The sequence below is a fragment of the Glossina fuscipes genome, unplaced genomic scaffold (genome assembly GCF_014805625.2).
Source record: "Glossina fuscipes isolate IAEA_lab_2018 unplaced genomic scaffold, Yale_Gfus_2 27, whole genome shotgun sequence".
Classification (NCBI taxonomy): Eukaryota; Metazoa; Arthropoda; class Insecta; order Diptera; family Glossinidae; genus Glossina; species Glossina fuscipes.
This window is the reverse complement of record NW_023998422.1, coordinates 9238309-9250544: the sequence shown is the minus strand read 5'-3', so window position 1 is coordinate 9250544 and position 12236 is coordinate 9238309. Positions and strand designations below refer to the sequence as shown.

General features: G+C 34.1%; 2 protein-coding genes across 3 annotated transcripts in view; one reads left to right on the top strand and one right to left on the bottom strand.

Annotated features, from left to right (window-relative positions):
- Positions 1-203: 203 nt before the first annotated feature.
- On the top strand, positions 204-2596 carry LOC119635909. 2 transcript variants are annotated; one of them, XM_038030940.1, is made up of 3 exons: positions 204-760; positions 857-1025; positions 1100-2596. In XM_038030940.1, exons 2-3 carry the CDS (start codon positions 1016-1018, stop codon positions 1648-1650), a joined length of 561 nt encoding a protein of 186 aa, XP_037886868.1. In that variant the 5' UTR covers positions 204-760; positions 857-1015; the 3' UTR covers positions 1651-2596. The 2 variants fall into 2 exon arrangements, with proteins under 2 accessions (XP_037886868.1, XP_037886869.1); XM_038030941.1 differs by having other exon boundaries at positions 204-1025.
- A 224-nt stretch (positions 2597-2820) lies between these two features.
- Positions 2821-12236, bottom strand: part of LOC119635584 — a 28702-nt gene continuing 19286 nt past the window's right edge. Inside the window, exons 2-8 of the mRNA XM_038030454.1 lie at positions 7072-7182; positions 6759-6924; positions 6658-6682; positions 6399-6592; positions 5324-6315; positions 3239-3430; positions 2821-3168 (exon numbers count right to left, since the gene is read on the bottom strand). Of these exons, the coding sequence (XP_037886382.1) occupies positions 3034-3168; positions 3239-3430; positions 5324-6315; positions 6399-6592; positions 6658-6682; positions 6759-6924; positions 7072-7146 (1779 nt within the window). The 5' untranslated portion in view covers positions 7147-7182 and the 3' untranslated portion in view covers positions 2821-3033. The remainder of the gene's footprint in view (positions 3169-3238; positions 3431-5323; positions 6316-6398; positions 6593-6657; positions 6683-6758; positions 6925-7071; positions 7183-12236) is intronic.

Here is a 12236-nt window from a genome sequence, read left to right as displayed (position 1 = left end):
CGAACTAAATACTTCAGCTGAAAAGGAATTAACTTTGTAAGTATGCAACTTATTATAAGTATGCCGGCAACGCTTGTGTGATCGGTTGTATTGTTCAATAACTTTGAAAAATTTAGAATTCAATAACCGATAATAACAAAATATGAATAAATAAATAAATAAATAGTAGCAAAAAAGAAAAAAGAAAAAAAAAAAAAACAGTGTAAGCAGAGAAAGCAAAAGTTCTAGTGTGTTCCTTATTCACGTTTGAAAATTACAAACAAAAAGAAAGGCAAACAAATTTCAACTGCAGTCATGGTTATATGAAAACTATGTTAAAAATTTTCCAACATATATGCACAAATAAATATTTATGTATACATATATATTAATATATATATATGTGCGTGTTTGTGTATATCATATATAGTTATTTGCTTCTTTTGGTTTGCGGCTATAGAAGTGTGTATGAATATATATTTAGTTATATATAATGTATGTAGACCTCCAGTGCACAAGTATGTGTATCATAAACATTTATCAAATTCGATGTTCACCTCGTGTAGGTGTAAAATTGAAAGCAACTGTCGCTTGACAAATATTCCGCATGCCCTATAATCACTAGTTATATAGTATATTCCCTGTATATATATATGAAATGTTATGTGATGTGCATAAAGTGGCTAGTAACTAAGACTGTACAAGTAATATAATAATATTAATAATAATACTGTACCCGTAGCTGCACAGCCGCATATATCACGACCCAACATAGCGATTGGTGTGTATACAAGGAAAAATTAATATTTGAATTACTGCTATTATTATTATTATATGTATATTAAATAAATAAAGCATCATTGCTATTTTAACACAGGCTTTCGTTTTACGTGCGTAGTTTGACTTGACACATAAACGGCGAAATGGAAAAGTGTTTACTTTGTTTGGAAACCGACTTGGAATTTGAGCCAAACATCAAGGTGGACTCAACACATTGGGCAGAATTAAATATAAAGAATAGTATAGAAAAACATTTATGGCCGATAGTAAGTGTATCAGTATATATACGTGACAAGACCTAATCGGATTGGAAAATCTTTTCGCATCTTAATTTCTACAGAACAATGGATATGTCATACTTGTTGGAAAGAGTTACATGGTTTTCATAAGTTCTACACACGACTGGGAACTGAAACGGCTAGTGTAAGTCTACTTAATGTTAACTCAGAAAATATAAAATTGGAGATATCGTGTAATGGATCACCCATACTAGCACCTCCGCCAGCGGAACAAACTGAGCAAATGGTCTCCGAAACTAAAGAAATTGATAAAGAAGCTTTGTTTGAAGATAGCTTAGAAACGGAAATCTTAATAAACCCATCAATACCTACTTGTGAATTAATTATTGAAGAAAATAAATTATCTATTGATGAAACTTTGTCGGATACTGAACCGATTGTGCAAAAGAAGCGTAGGGATCGACCACGCAAGCAGCAAGATGCGGAAAGCTGTCTACCGAATACAAGAAAAAAAGTAAAAATATTAAAACGCCAAGGTGTAAAAGGAAAGCAAAAAGATAATATTCCTTCCCGCATAACGTCTGGTAAAACTATTGCAGGATCTGATAAGGCTCTTGAGATAAAGCCAGAAACTGACAGCTTGATGTTATAATGTCTACGATGGAAAAGTTTTTGTTGATTCTGCGCAAAATTTTGTGCCTTACCAAATATGGAATAGCGGGCTACTTTACATCTATTACTTACGTGAAAGGTAAAAGTGATGTTGAAGTAAAAAAAAAAAAATTTTTAACTGCGTATGGGGCGCACTGGTGCCAACAGTGATTTGCAAAATTTCGTTTTGGCACTTTTGCATCAAGTTCTTGAAAGTCTGTAGGAACTGCTCGCGTCCATCAGGCTGCAGTCGTTTCAACCATCTCTTTCTCCTTCCTCTTACTACACGGATGGACGACACACCTTGAGTGATGAGATAATACAAAAACATGGAATATCTCTTTGTGAAGTAGCCGATACCACAAGTATACAAGTACTTATCTTCCAGAAAAAACTAAACTAATAATCTCAAGGTCCATTCCATCGTTTCATTAAGGGTTATTGTCTAGTATGTAATGCGGCACTCGGTATGAGCATGAACAAGAACTTATGCGCGTTACTTTTTTTTCTTTATAAAACGATAAAACTAAACTCTCTAGTAATTAATGAATATATTGTTTATTCAGAAACCGGTTGGCGGCAAAAGATATAAGTTTGTTGTTGTTGTTTTTTTTTTTTTTTTTTTTCTGTTAGAAACGCTTTTGCGTTATTTTGTTTATTAATAAAGATTTATTTAATTTTTTTTTTTTTTGTTTTAGTTATGATTACATTTACTTCGCTTGTTTTTACAGTTAAAATAAAAAGGCACTTTGAATTGACTTAATGGCCAGATACAAATAAATTTTTATAATATTTATAGTTATTCTTTAATTTGCATTAATAGATAATAATTGATAAAAATAAGTATTCAGTATATTCGATATGTGACGTTATGCTCTTTTTTTTTATATAGACTGGCATTGAAGCAAAACTAAACTAAAAGTTTTCCTAATGTTTTAGATAAGAGAGAAAAAAAAAAAAAAAAAAAAAAAAAAAAAAAATCTATTTTTATTCTGCTGTTTACAAATCAATGTGTGTATAATAAAAAAATAATTTAATTTTTTTTTTTTTTTTTTTTTTTTTTTTTTTTTTTGTAAATCACTATTAACTTTAAAATATAATATATAATTGAGCTGCATATTGATGCAAACTAATTGCATTGAAAACGTTAACAAATAGTAGAAAGAGAGAGAGAGAGAGAAAAAAAAAAGAAAACAAACACTGACCAGTTATTTATTTACATACAATTATTAAAAGTTTATGAGCGACTAAACACATACGTTGATTAGTTAAATAACAATATAACTCATTAGCTAAATACGAGTTTGTGTGTATGGTTTTTTTAACAAAAAAAAAAAAAAAAAAGCTACCAGAACAATTTGCAAAATATTTATTGAACCATTAATTACATGATTGTACAGGGCATGGCACAACAGAGAGGCAAGCAAACCGGCACCATAGCAGCACCAGATTTTGTTTTCGTTTTCGATTTGTAGCCCGATTCGTACTCGTACATACCTGACGCTTTAGCCCAGCGACCCTAAAATTGAATTTTTATTGAACGATATTGCGGTTCGTTTAAAAGCAGCACATCATCTACTACTACTTACACCTCCCGCTGAACCAGCTGCCATTTCTTCGCGCTTAGTTAACATCATTTCATGACCCGGCGGATAGTAAACTTCTTTACCCGCTCTATTAACCGATGGTATTATTTGTTGCTGATTGGATGTGGCAACTGCCGTTTCAATTTCCCGTTTACGTGGCGTAGATAAATCAGCTTTGTCCACCACATCCACTTGCTAAAGTGTATAACAAACGTAACATAATCAGATAAGAAAAGTCATTGTCATCTTAGGCGAAATTTCTATCTTCAGCGTTAATGGTATATGTATGGGTATGGGTCTGCTATTTACAGTTAATACGGTGGGTGTGACGGATTGTGTTTCTGTTAAATTCTCGATCGATATTTAATATAATGTTAATTGCGAAAATTTCCGTAAGAGAAATTGGAAAACAAGTTTATAAGTAAAAAATCAAAGGGAAACACTATAGCGTCGCGCGGCGCGCGTCGCGATAATAAATACCCTACACCACTTTGTTTAATGTAGTTATGCCTACAACGACCTATCAAAAAAAGTTTCGAAGGTGCTCAAGTCGGGAAAAGGGGCTTATTATACTCTACACCAGTTGGGTGTACAAGGCTATATCAAAGTATGTGCGGATGTATGCAATATTTAGAAGGACGTGAGATAGACCCACCTTTTAATATACCGATCGATACAGAAAGTGAGTCGGATCTTTTTGCAGAGAGGGAGACTTGCAAAAGTGTGCTCGCCATTCTTCAACATTTCCCTTGTTTGATAAACAAAAAAAAAAAAAGACTGGCCAAGTATAACTTTTTTTGGGAATTGGGAATTGGGAACTGATAAAGCTACTTAAACAGGTCCTAGTGAGCAGGGTACAGGTTCCAACAGTTCGACGAACAACTATTGCCTTCAAATTGTAAAAGAAATATCTTTTAATGTAATTTTTACCAATGTTGGTCCTATGGTTCTTATGGGTTAAATCCCCTTTTTTTCATTTTCGTCTCGACTTTAAATGCAGTTGGCTGCGTAATTTTATTTTCTGCTTTATTGACGCCTTTCTATGTTAAAGAGTCTTGTGTCAGGTACGCTAACACGAAACTGGAATTTTTGTGTAGAAAATACATTCTTACTGCACGAAAATGGAGAAAGATATTTGATTCGAAGTATTGCCCATTGTTAAGTATACAATTTCCCCAATTGTCTGACGATTTCTGCATGCTACGCTTTTAAAAATCTTCCCCTTTAGTCGCGAAGTCGTCATCGACTCACTTTTTCTTCTTAGGAACCATAGCACCGCTTAGAAAATGCGTGACCTATCGATGCAAACGAAGGATAGTCGGAAGGACTCGAGCCATATGCACTGCAATTTCCTAATTGTTTGCTTTCAACGTGTCGCGAAACTGGATTTGCCATATGGACGGACGGGCGGACGGACGACATATAAAAAGGATCCTTCGTGTTCATTTTGCTGACATTCATTTGCGTGCTATGAAAATTCCTTCTGGTTCCACCAAACGCGGTGTATCGTCTTTCTGGATTTCATAAACCAAGTCCACTTTTTATCCCAAGTAACGGTACGATGTAAAAAGGACTTAGAAAGGAAGAAGTCATGCTGTCGTCGAACATCATGACTGTTTTCAATGCACGCCCCGGCATTTTCAATACTGTTCCATGAAAACTTGTGATTTGTTGTGTTTTGCAAAATCTCTGAGATCAACAAGAAAATGATGCTATTGGCGAAGTTTGCCAGTGTGGCCATCTATGGATAAATTTCCTTTCCAAAAATACATTCCCCGGTAAATTCTGTATAAATGCTTAAACAGACTTTTCAATTAGCACAGTCGATCTTGAGTCAAAGGTAATAAGTCGTCTGCTCGTCGTCGGACTATGTTCCTTAAATAGGTTCTAAATTTTCATCATACTTCATTTAAGTTGAGAAATCGAACTGTTTTTTGGAAAGGTTTCAGATTTCAACGAGTCTCCGTTTTAATTCAAAATTCCGATAATATCCCTAAATTTCTTTTTTAAAGATTTTTTTGTATTCTCTGTGCACTATCTTCTCGGAAAACAGTGGTTCAAAATTTATTCGGAATATAATGTACTTACGTTTCCCAACGATTGCATTAAATCCTCTACACGTTGCGGTGGGTTAGCATTGCCCACAGGGTATTCGACCCCATCTAAGGGAAACGGTGCTGGCGGTAAAGTTGGCGAAGGAGTACCATAATCAGGAGCGCGACGTGTATTTGTCGTCGTTGACGAGTATTTATAGGTAACATTAGGTGGATTAATTGTTGGCGGGTAACCTCCAGCATTAGGTAAACCGGGCGTGCCGGCTCGTTTAGGGCCCAACAAAGGTTCGTGAGTAGGTCCAGTCGGACTATGTATATTATTTACAGTATTCGTGGTCTCCTTGTATATGTAACGCTGCGTGGTCGGACCGTGAGAACTGCGTGGACTATGTGGTCCCGCATAGGGAGGAATATTGGGTCCTTGATTGGGACTATGCGGATAATTAGAACGATCCCGGGTGGTGGTGGTAGTAGTGCTGTTATTAATATTATACACGATCGTAGTATCACCAGGCGGTGGATTTCTTAAATGTGTTGCCGGTGCCGGGGGCAATGCATTCGTACTGCGCATTGTATTCGTTTCGTAGTGCTCGCGTGACTCATAGCTTTGATTTGAGAAAATCGGCTTCTCCTGACCCTTATGCAAAGTTGAATAACTTTCCGTATTATAAACGACAGTCGGCGGTATGACATGAGCAGGATGCGCCTGTACCATGCTATTCATTTCGTTCGTTTGCATATTATTATATATTAAGTTTTTGCGTGTTAAAGTATTGGTTGTCGGAGCATTGGCTGGTATCTCATAAGTATAAGTTCGGACTGTCGTTGTTACCTTAGTACCCGGTACGGGTAGAATGTCTTCCGTTAAAGCAATACTTTCCAAATCTTTTTCCATTTGCGCAGTACTGGCGGTGGCAGTAGTAGTAGCATTAGCTGGAATTATTTCCATGGGTCGATTTAGTGAACGATTACTTTCATAAATTTGCGTTTTCTTGCCTTCGTAAAAGCCACCGGGAGAGATGTTTCCTTTAAAAAAAATTTTTTTACATGAAATTGAAATGAATTTAAAAGAAAAATTTTGTCTTGGCGAGAATAGAAAGAAGTCTTACTTGAATTGTAGGATTTATCTAAAGTTTGATAGTCGTTGCTTTGCACCAAAGAGCCATTCGATCTCAGTGTACTATAATTGGAGGTAGGCAATAATTCCGCGTCATCCAGTGTTGGTTGGACATTGCTGGTCTTTATAACTCTGGTCGACTTTGTAACAGTGCCAGCTACGGGATCCTCATAAGACGAACGTTCTCTGAAATCGCGATCGAAGCTTTACTTAAAAAGTTACAAACATTTTTTTTTCTTTATCACACTTACAAAGTTCTGTAATTGAGAGAGTGATCTGTTCGAGAGCATTTGGATTTGAATTTGAATTAATAAAAATTTTTTTTTGAATATATTAAGAAATTTCCAATCACCTCTTTCTCTGGTAATTTGACGTTCATTTTTCAAATCCTCAAGCAAAGCATCCAATTGATCAATATTTTTATCGACCGACTTATCCAAATACGCATTACTGCTGCCGGCCGAGCCAGCTGAGGAATATTGATATGATGCCGTTTTATATGCATAACCTTTGCTTTCCTGGTATTATTATTATTATTATTATTATTATTATTCAATGACGATATGATGATGTAATAATGAAAACAATTATTATATGATTTAGATATATATGTAAATAAATTTTTATTAAATTTGAAGTATTATTGAGAAATGATTTTTGTATACCTTGCCACTTGACCATTTCGAGGGTGAATCTCTTAATGAAGATGAATAGTTTTCCGAGCGACTGCTGTATTGCATGTTAATGCTTCAATTTCGATTTACTTTGGAATTCTCCTTTAAGAAAACAAACACAAATATACATTAATACATTATTTAAATACATTTTCATATGCACGTATATATATATATGTTAACAAGTTATTTATTTGCACTTGATTTATATATAAATTCTGACAAAATAACCCGCACATGCGGTACGTCATACTTTTTTTTTTGTTTGTGTGACGGGTTGTTTTATTTCAAGGAATCCCGGTTTATGTGCGCTGTGAATGCGCTTGTTTTGCGTATGTATGCGTGTTTTGAATGCCAAAAATTACACATTGTTTACCTTTTGGAGATTTTTCATTAATATTCCGCTTACCTTGGCTATTCTCACCGATATGAACTCATGCTCATGTAAACATTAACACATACCGGTCATGGCCTTTTAAGAGGAAATTATTTTGTTCTTTTTCGGGACTTAGCGATATATAGCTTGGCGATTTCGAATTTTTTTTTTTTTTTTTTTTTTTTTTTTTTTTTTTATTTATACCTTATGTTACTTGTGCTACAAGTATATACTAAGTTTGTCCGAGAAGAGCACTTGAGACAGATTCATCTTTTATTATACCGATCGAGAAGGTCTGTCAGCCCCGTTTGGTTGTGTTCAATCTACAGGCCGTGGATCTTAAGATATTTTAAGAAAATTTGGTAGACTGACATGGTCTGGCCCAAGAAAATAGCTCGGATCGTATCATTTTTTCGGCCACTTCCCATATGACGCCATATTGTAAAAAGTCGATGTAAGTCGATGTTGTAGGGTGATGTAGGGTACCTAATGGCCGGCCATGTCCCACTATAATTTTTTAAAAACTGTATTTTTTTTGAAATAAATGAAGCTGTGCTTGCAGAGAACCACGCCAGCAGAGGCATAGAATCATCGAAGGATTGGCTGAAATTGCTTTTCATTGAAAGTCCTATGCTATCAAAAAATGTTTAAACAAAATAATTCGAAACAGTAGCTTCGATATGTGCATCTCATCGAGCTATGCCCGTCAGATTTTGAATGGGATTTCTAAATCATTCTTGGCACTGCACTAAGGTTATGCTCAAAACCTACAAGGACAGCATTGTAAATACTAAGGTCTTTAAGCCTTGTAGTCCTACAAGACTTTCTTTCGAGACTTAACTTTCGGAATTTTAAGCAAACTTTTCAAAAAGTTTTCTTTACTTTATGAACTTGAATAAGTGGCGATCTTATGATCTCCTTGCGTCTCAGTTTGGATAGTGAACGTCTTAACAGAGGCAGCGATATATATATCGAAGCTTCAATCAAAAATATTTATTAACTTTTACACCGATATCTGCAACAGTTGGTCGTTTGTTGATCATAGTAAGGTAATTAGGAGGCGGAGTAGAACCATCTTTATGCATTTATGTCTTCTTCTTCTTTCCAATGATGGAAGTTCCAAGAATGGATGGTAGATGGGCTCTCGTCTTGAAAAAGTGTCCTTTAATCTGAAAACGCCTGCTTTGGAATCTCTAAACACGCGCTAGGGGAAAAGGCCCAAGCAACTAACCAGAAGGCCAAAATTTGTACATGTTTACAACTACTGTCGAAGTACAGCGGTGCGTTAAGCTTGTGTATCCCTTCGTGTATGATGGCGTAATTGATTTCATCTAAGAAGCTAAGAAACACATATCACTAAAACATCTGCGTTCATGGCCAATATTTTGAGGCGATTGCCTTATGACTGCGCGTCTTTAGGAACGTTTGCCCTGCTGTTGTCGACTGTTGTCAGATTCAGTTGACATTTCGCTTATGTTTTAAGCACTAACCTAAAACTTGGAATAATTATTGAGTGAGATGCACGCGCAGACAGACAGGAAAGTTGTTTACGACAAATGCATAAATATTTCCTAAAACCAACGAAAAATTCTAAACGAACAAAGCCGTATACCTTTCCTTCTATGTACATATGGATATAAACTCTGACGTATCAGTGAGTGATTCGTATATAGCGTTCTCGAGAGCGTTCGGTATGCGAACTCCATCCGAAGGCTTATTTCATTCTTTTGCTTGTTTTTCTTTTTGTTCGCTTTTTCAAATTTCAGTTTAACCGCACAAAAAGAAAGAAAAAAATTTACAAATAATTTTCAAGGTTAATAAAAAAAAAAAAAAAAGAAGAAAAGCAATTTTTTTTCATTTCAATTTACGAAGAAAGCTTTTTTGTCATTGTTGTGTTGATGTCACTTAAGACGAATAAAAGATAAATTCCTTTAGCCACCCGCCACATCACACAAATGCACAAATAATTTAAAACGCAATTGTTGTTGGAATAATAATAATAATAATAATAATAATGAGAATCTACACTAGATTGCAGATGCAGTACAAAAGATTTCCTTAGTCAATAAATGATATTTAAAAATTTAATTTTTATTTATTCATTTATTCACTTATTTATTTATTTTATTTTATTTATTTATTTTTTTTTTTTTTGGTATATAAACTGAATTAAATAATTAATATTTTTGTATGTAAATTGTGAATAGTTTATTTTATTTGATTGACTGAGCATATTATGTGCGTGCATCTCCATCAATACCATAAACAGAAAGTATATTATGGAAGCAAATAACTCTTTGAATTAATTAAATCTGATCTAATATGCTGATGACCGTATTTGCCCCTGAATATAACGATAATTATTATTTTATATGAATGCCTATAATTGAACGGTACAAAAACAAAAAAGCAAATAACGCTTATACATATAAAAATACATAAAAGCTTAATGCACATACATATGTATATGTATATGTATATGTATATACATGTACATGTATGCTCTATTAAAAATTTACGATGGGTCTGTCTTTTCGGTTGCAAACAAGCAAAAGCGAACAAAACAGAAGGCTTGCTATATATCTTATAAAGTATTTCCAATAAGTAGAAGCAATACAGCGTGCCACGTTCCACCATTAAGAACCATATATCACATCGCACATATAATGCCATTGTATGGTAACCGGCCGCGAATGTGATCAACAGCGTTCATCCTTGCGACGAACCACGTCAATGCAGTAAATTTCATCAAAATATGCACCGGACGGACAAACGGACAGACAGAAGCTTAGATCGATGTAATAAAAGTTGCTTCTATCGCACAAGCTATAAAAATTAATAAATGTAAGATTTATTCAATAGCAGTATGTCCGACCATCCGTCCATTTAATGCCAATTGCAATAAGTGCGATAAATAAAATCCCAGATAATGATTACAAGTTAAGTTTCAACGGGGAAGTGATCCCTGGGAAGAGAAATGTCTAGCATAAAACACAAAGCGCAACAAAGGGCAACAAGGGGCCAACCTAGAAAGAACACGCAAAAATAGAAAAAACACGATTTACAATATAGCGGATAAAACTTCGTTACTTGCTTTCATTTTATGATTTTTTTAAATTAATATTCGATCTCTATATACCGTAATGCGTTTCACATTGTTTACATATGCGAGTATCAATGTGTGCTCCGTAGCAGTTTTGAACATATGGCCTGAGATGAGATGTGGCGTTTCGTATAAATACATCTATCTATATCTATATATATATATATTTATTTATTTATTTTGCTCTATGTTCCGCATAAATTTAGTTCGTTGTCATATAGACAAAAAAAATTTTTTTTTTTTTTACGATTAAATATATATGAAAAAAGAAGCTAATAAATGAATTCATCATTTAAAATGAATAAAAAAAAAAAATGAAAAAAAAATAAGTGTACATAAAGATGTATTCTACTATGTACAAGCGAGACCGTATAGGTAAATAGTCGAACAGTCAAGTGTATTTTGAAGGCGCTTATGAAATAGTATTAGATAAGCATTTTGAATATATTAGTTTGGGGAAAAAGAAATCCATTATTTTTATATAAACTTCAGGACTTTATTTAACATGCTTCGGATTGTACAGCATGTAAATGTACAGTATCGGAAATTATTTGATCGATACTTTACGAGAAATCTATCAGTGCAGCCATCTACCGAAAAAATAATGGATTTCTTTTTCCCCAAACTAATATATTTGCAAGCATGTCCCCTGTATACATATCATCTGTACATTTATACGTGCGTATGTATATATATATATATATATATATATATATATAAAATAAATTTTGATTAAAATTTGACTTAAGGTGACAAGTGATAATTATAAAATATACATTTTTATCACTTCAAAGAAGATGAATGTTGTGACACATTTTTTAATAAAACAAAAATATTAATATAATAAATAATTTCAAATCGCTAGAGCAGCAAATTACAAGGCACAAAATATATGGTGTTCCACGGCTTGTTATACCCATCATCGAAGTTTGAGGGGTATATTCATTTTGTCAAAACGTTTGCAACGCCCAGAAGGAAGCATCGAAAATCTCCAATATATATATATATATTTATATATTCCTGATCAGTATCAAATTCTAAATCCATGTAAGCTTGCCCGCCTGTCCGTCTATCCGTCTATGTAATGTCCGTTGTAAACATTCTCCTGGCCGCAAAAATGAAGCTATCGACTTCAAATTTGACAGAAACATTGGAAGATCTTGCATGCAGTTTGGTATTGAAAATAACCTAAATTAGTTGAACGACTCGCCTACAGCACCACGTAAACTGACAACAGTTCTGTTTTCCGAAGCGAATGAAAAATTGATTTGTTTGTTGCTCATTACTTATAAATTATAGCAAATAATTGTACAAAAATTTGAACGCTATGGGCAATGTTGTAACATCGGTGCACAAAAATGGGAAGAATTGACCAGTCATACCCAATATTATTGTGTATCAAAATTTAATTATTGTTTCAATACATTAATAACACCCAGAATCAAGCTTCAAAAGCCCCATAAAATATATAAACACTTGAATGCACCTAAACATGTCTGTCCCTCTGTCCATCTCTCCGTTTTCATTCACCCGTTAGCGAAATTGAAGATATCGCCTAAAAGTTTGCAAAAGAGTTTGCCGAGCGACTTAAGCTTTTCAAAGGACATTCCTGGAACGCCCACATGTCTCTAGGACCAAAGCTTTTAATTTGAAAATAGAATAAATGAATTGCGCCCA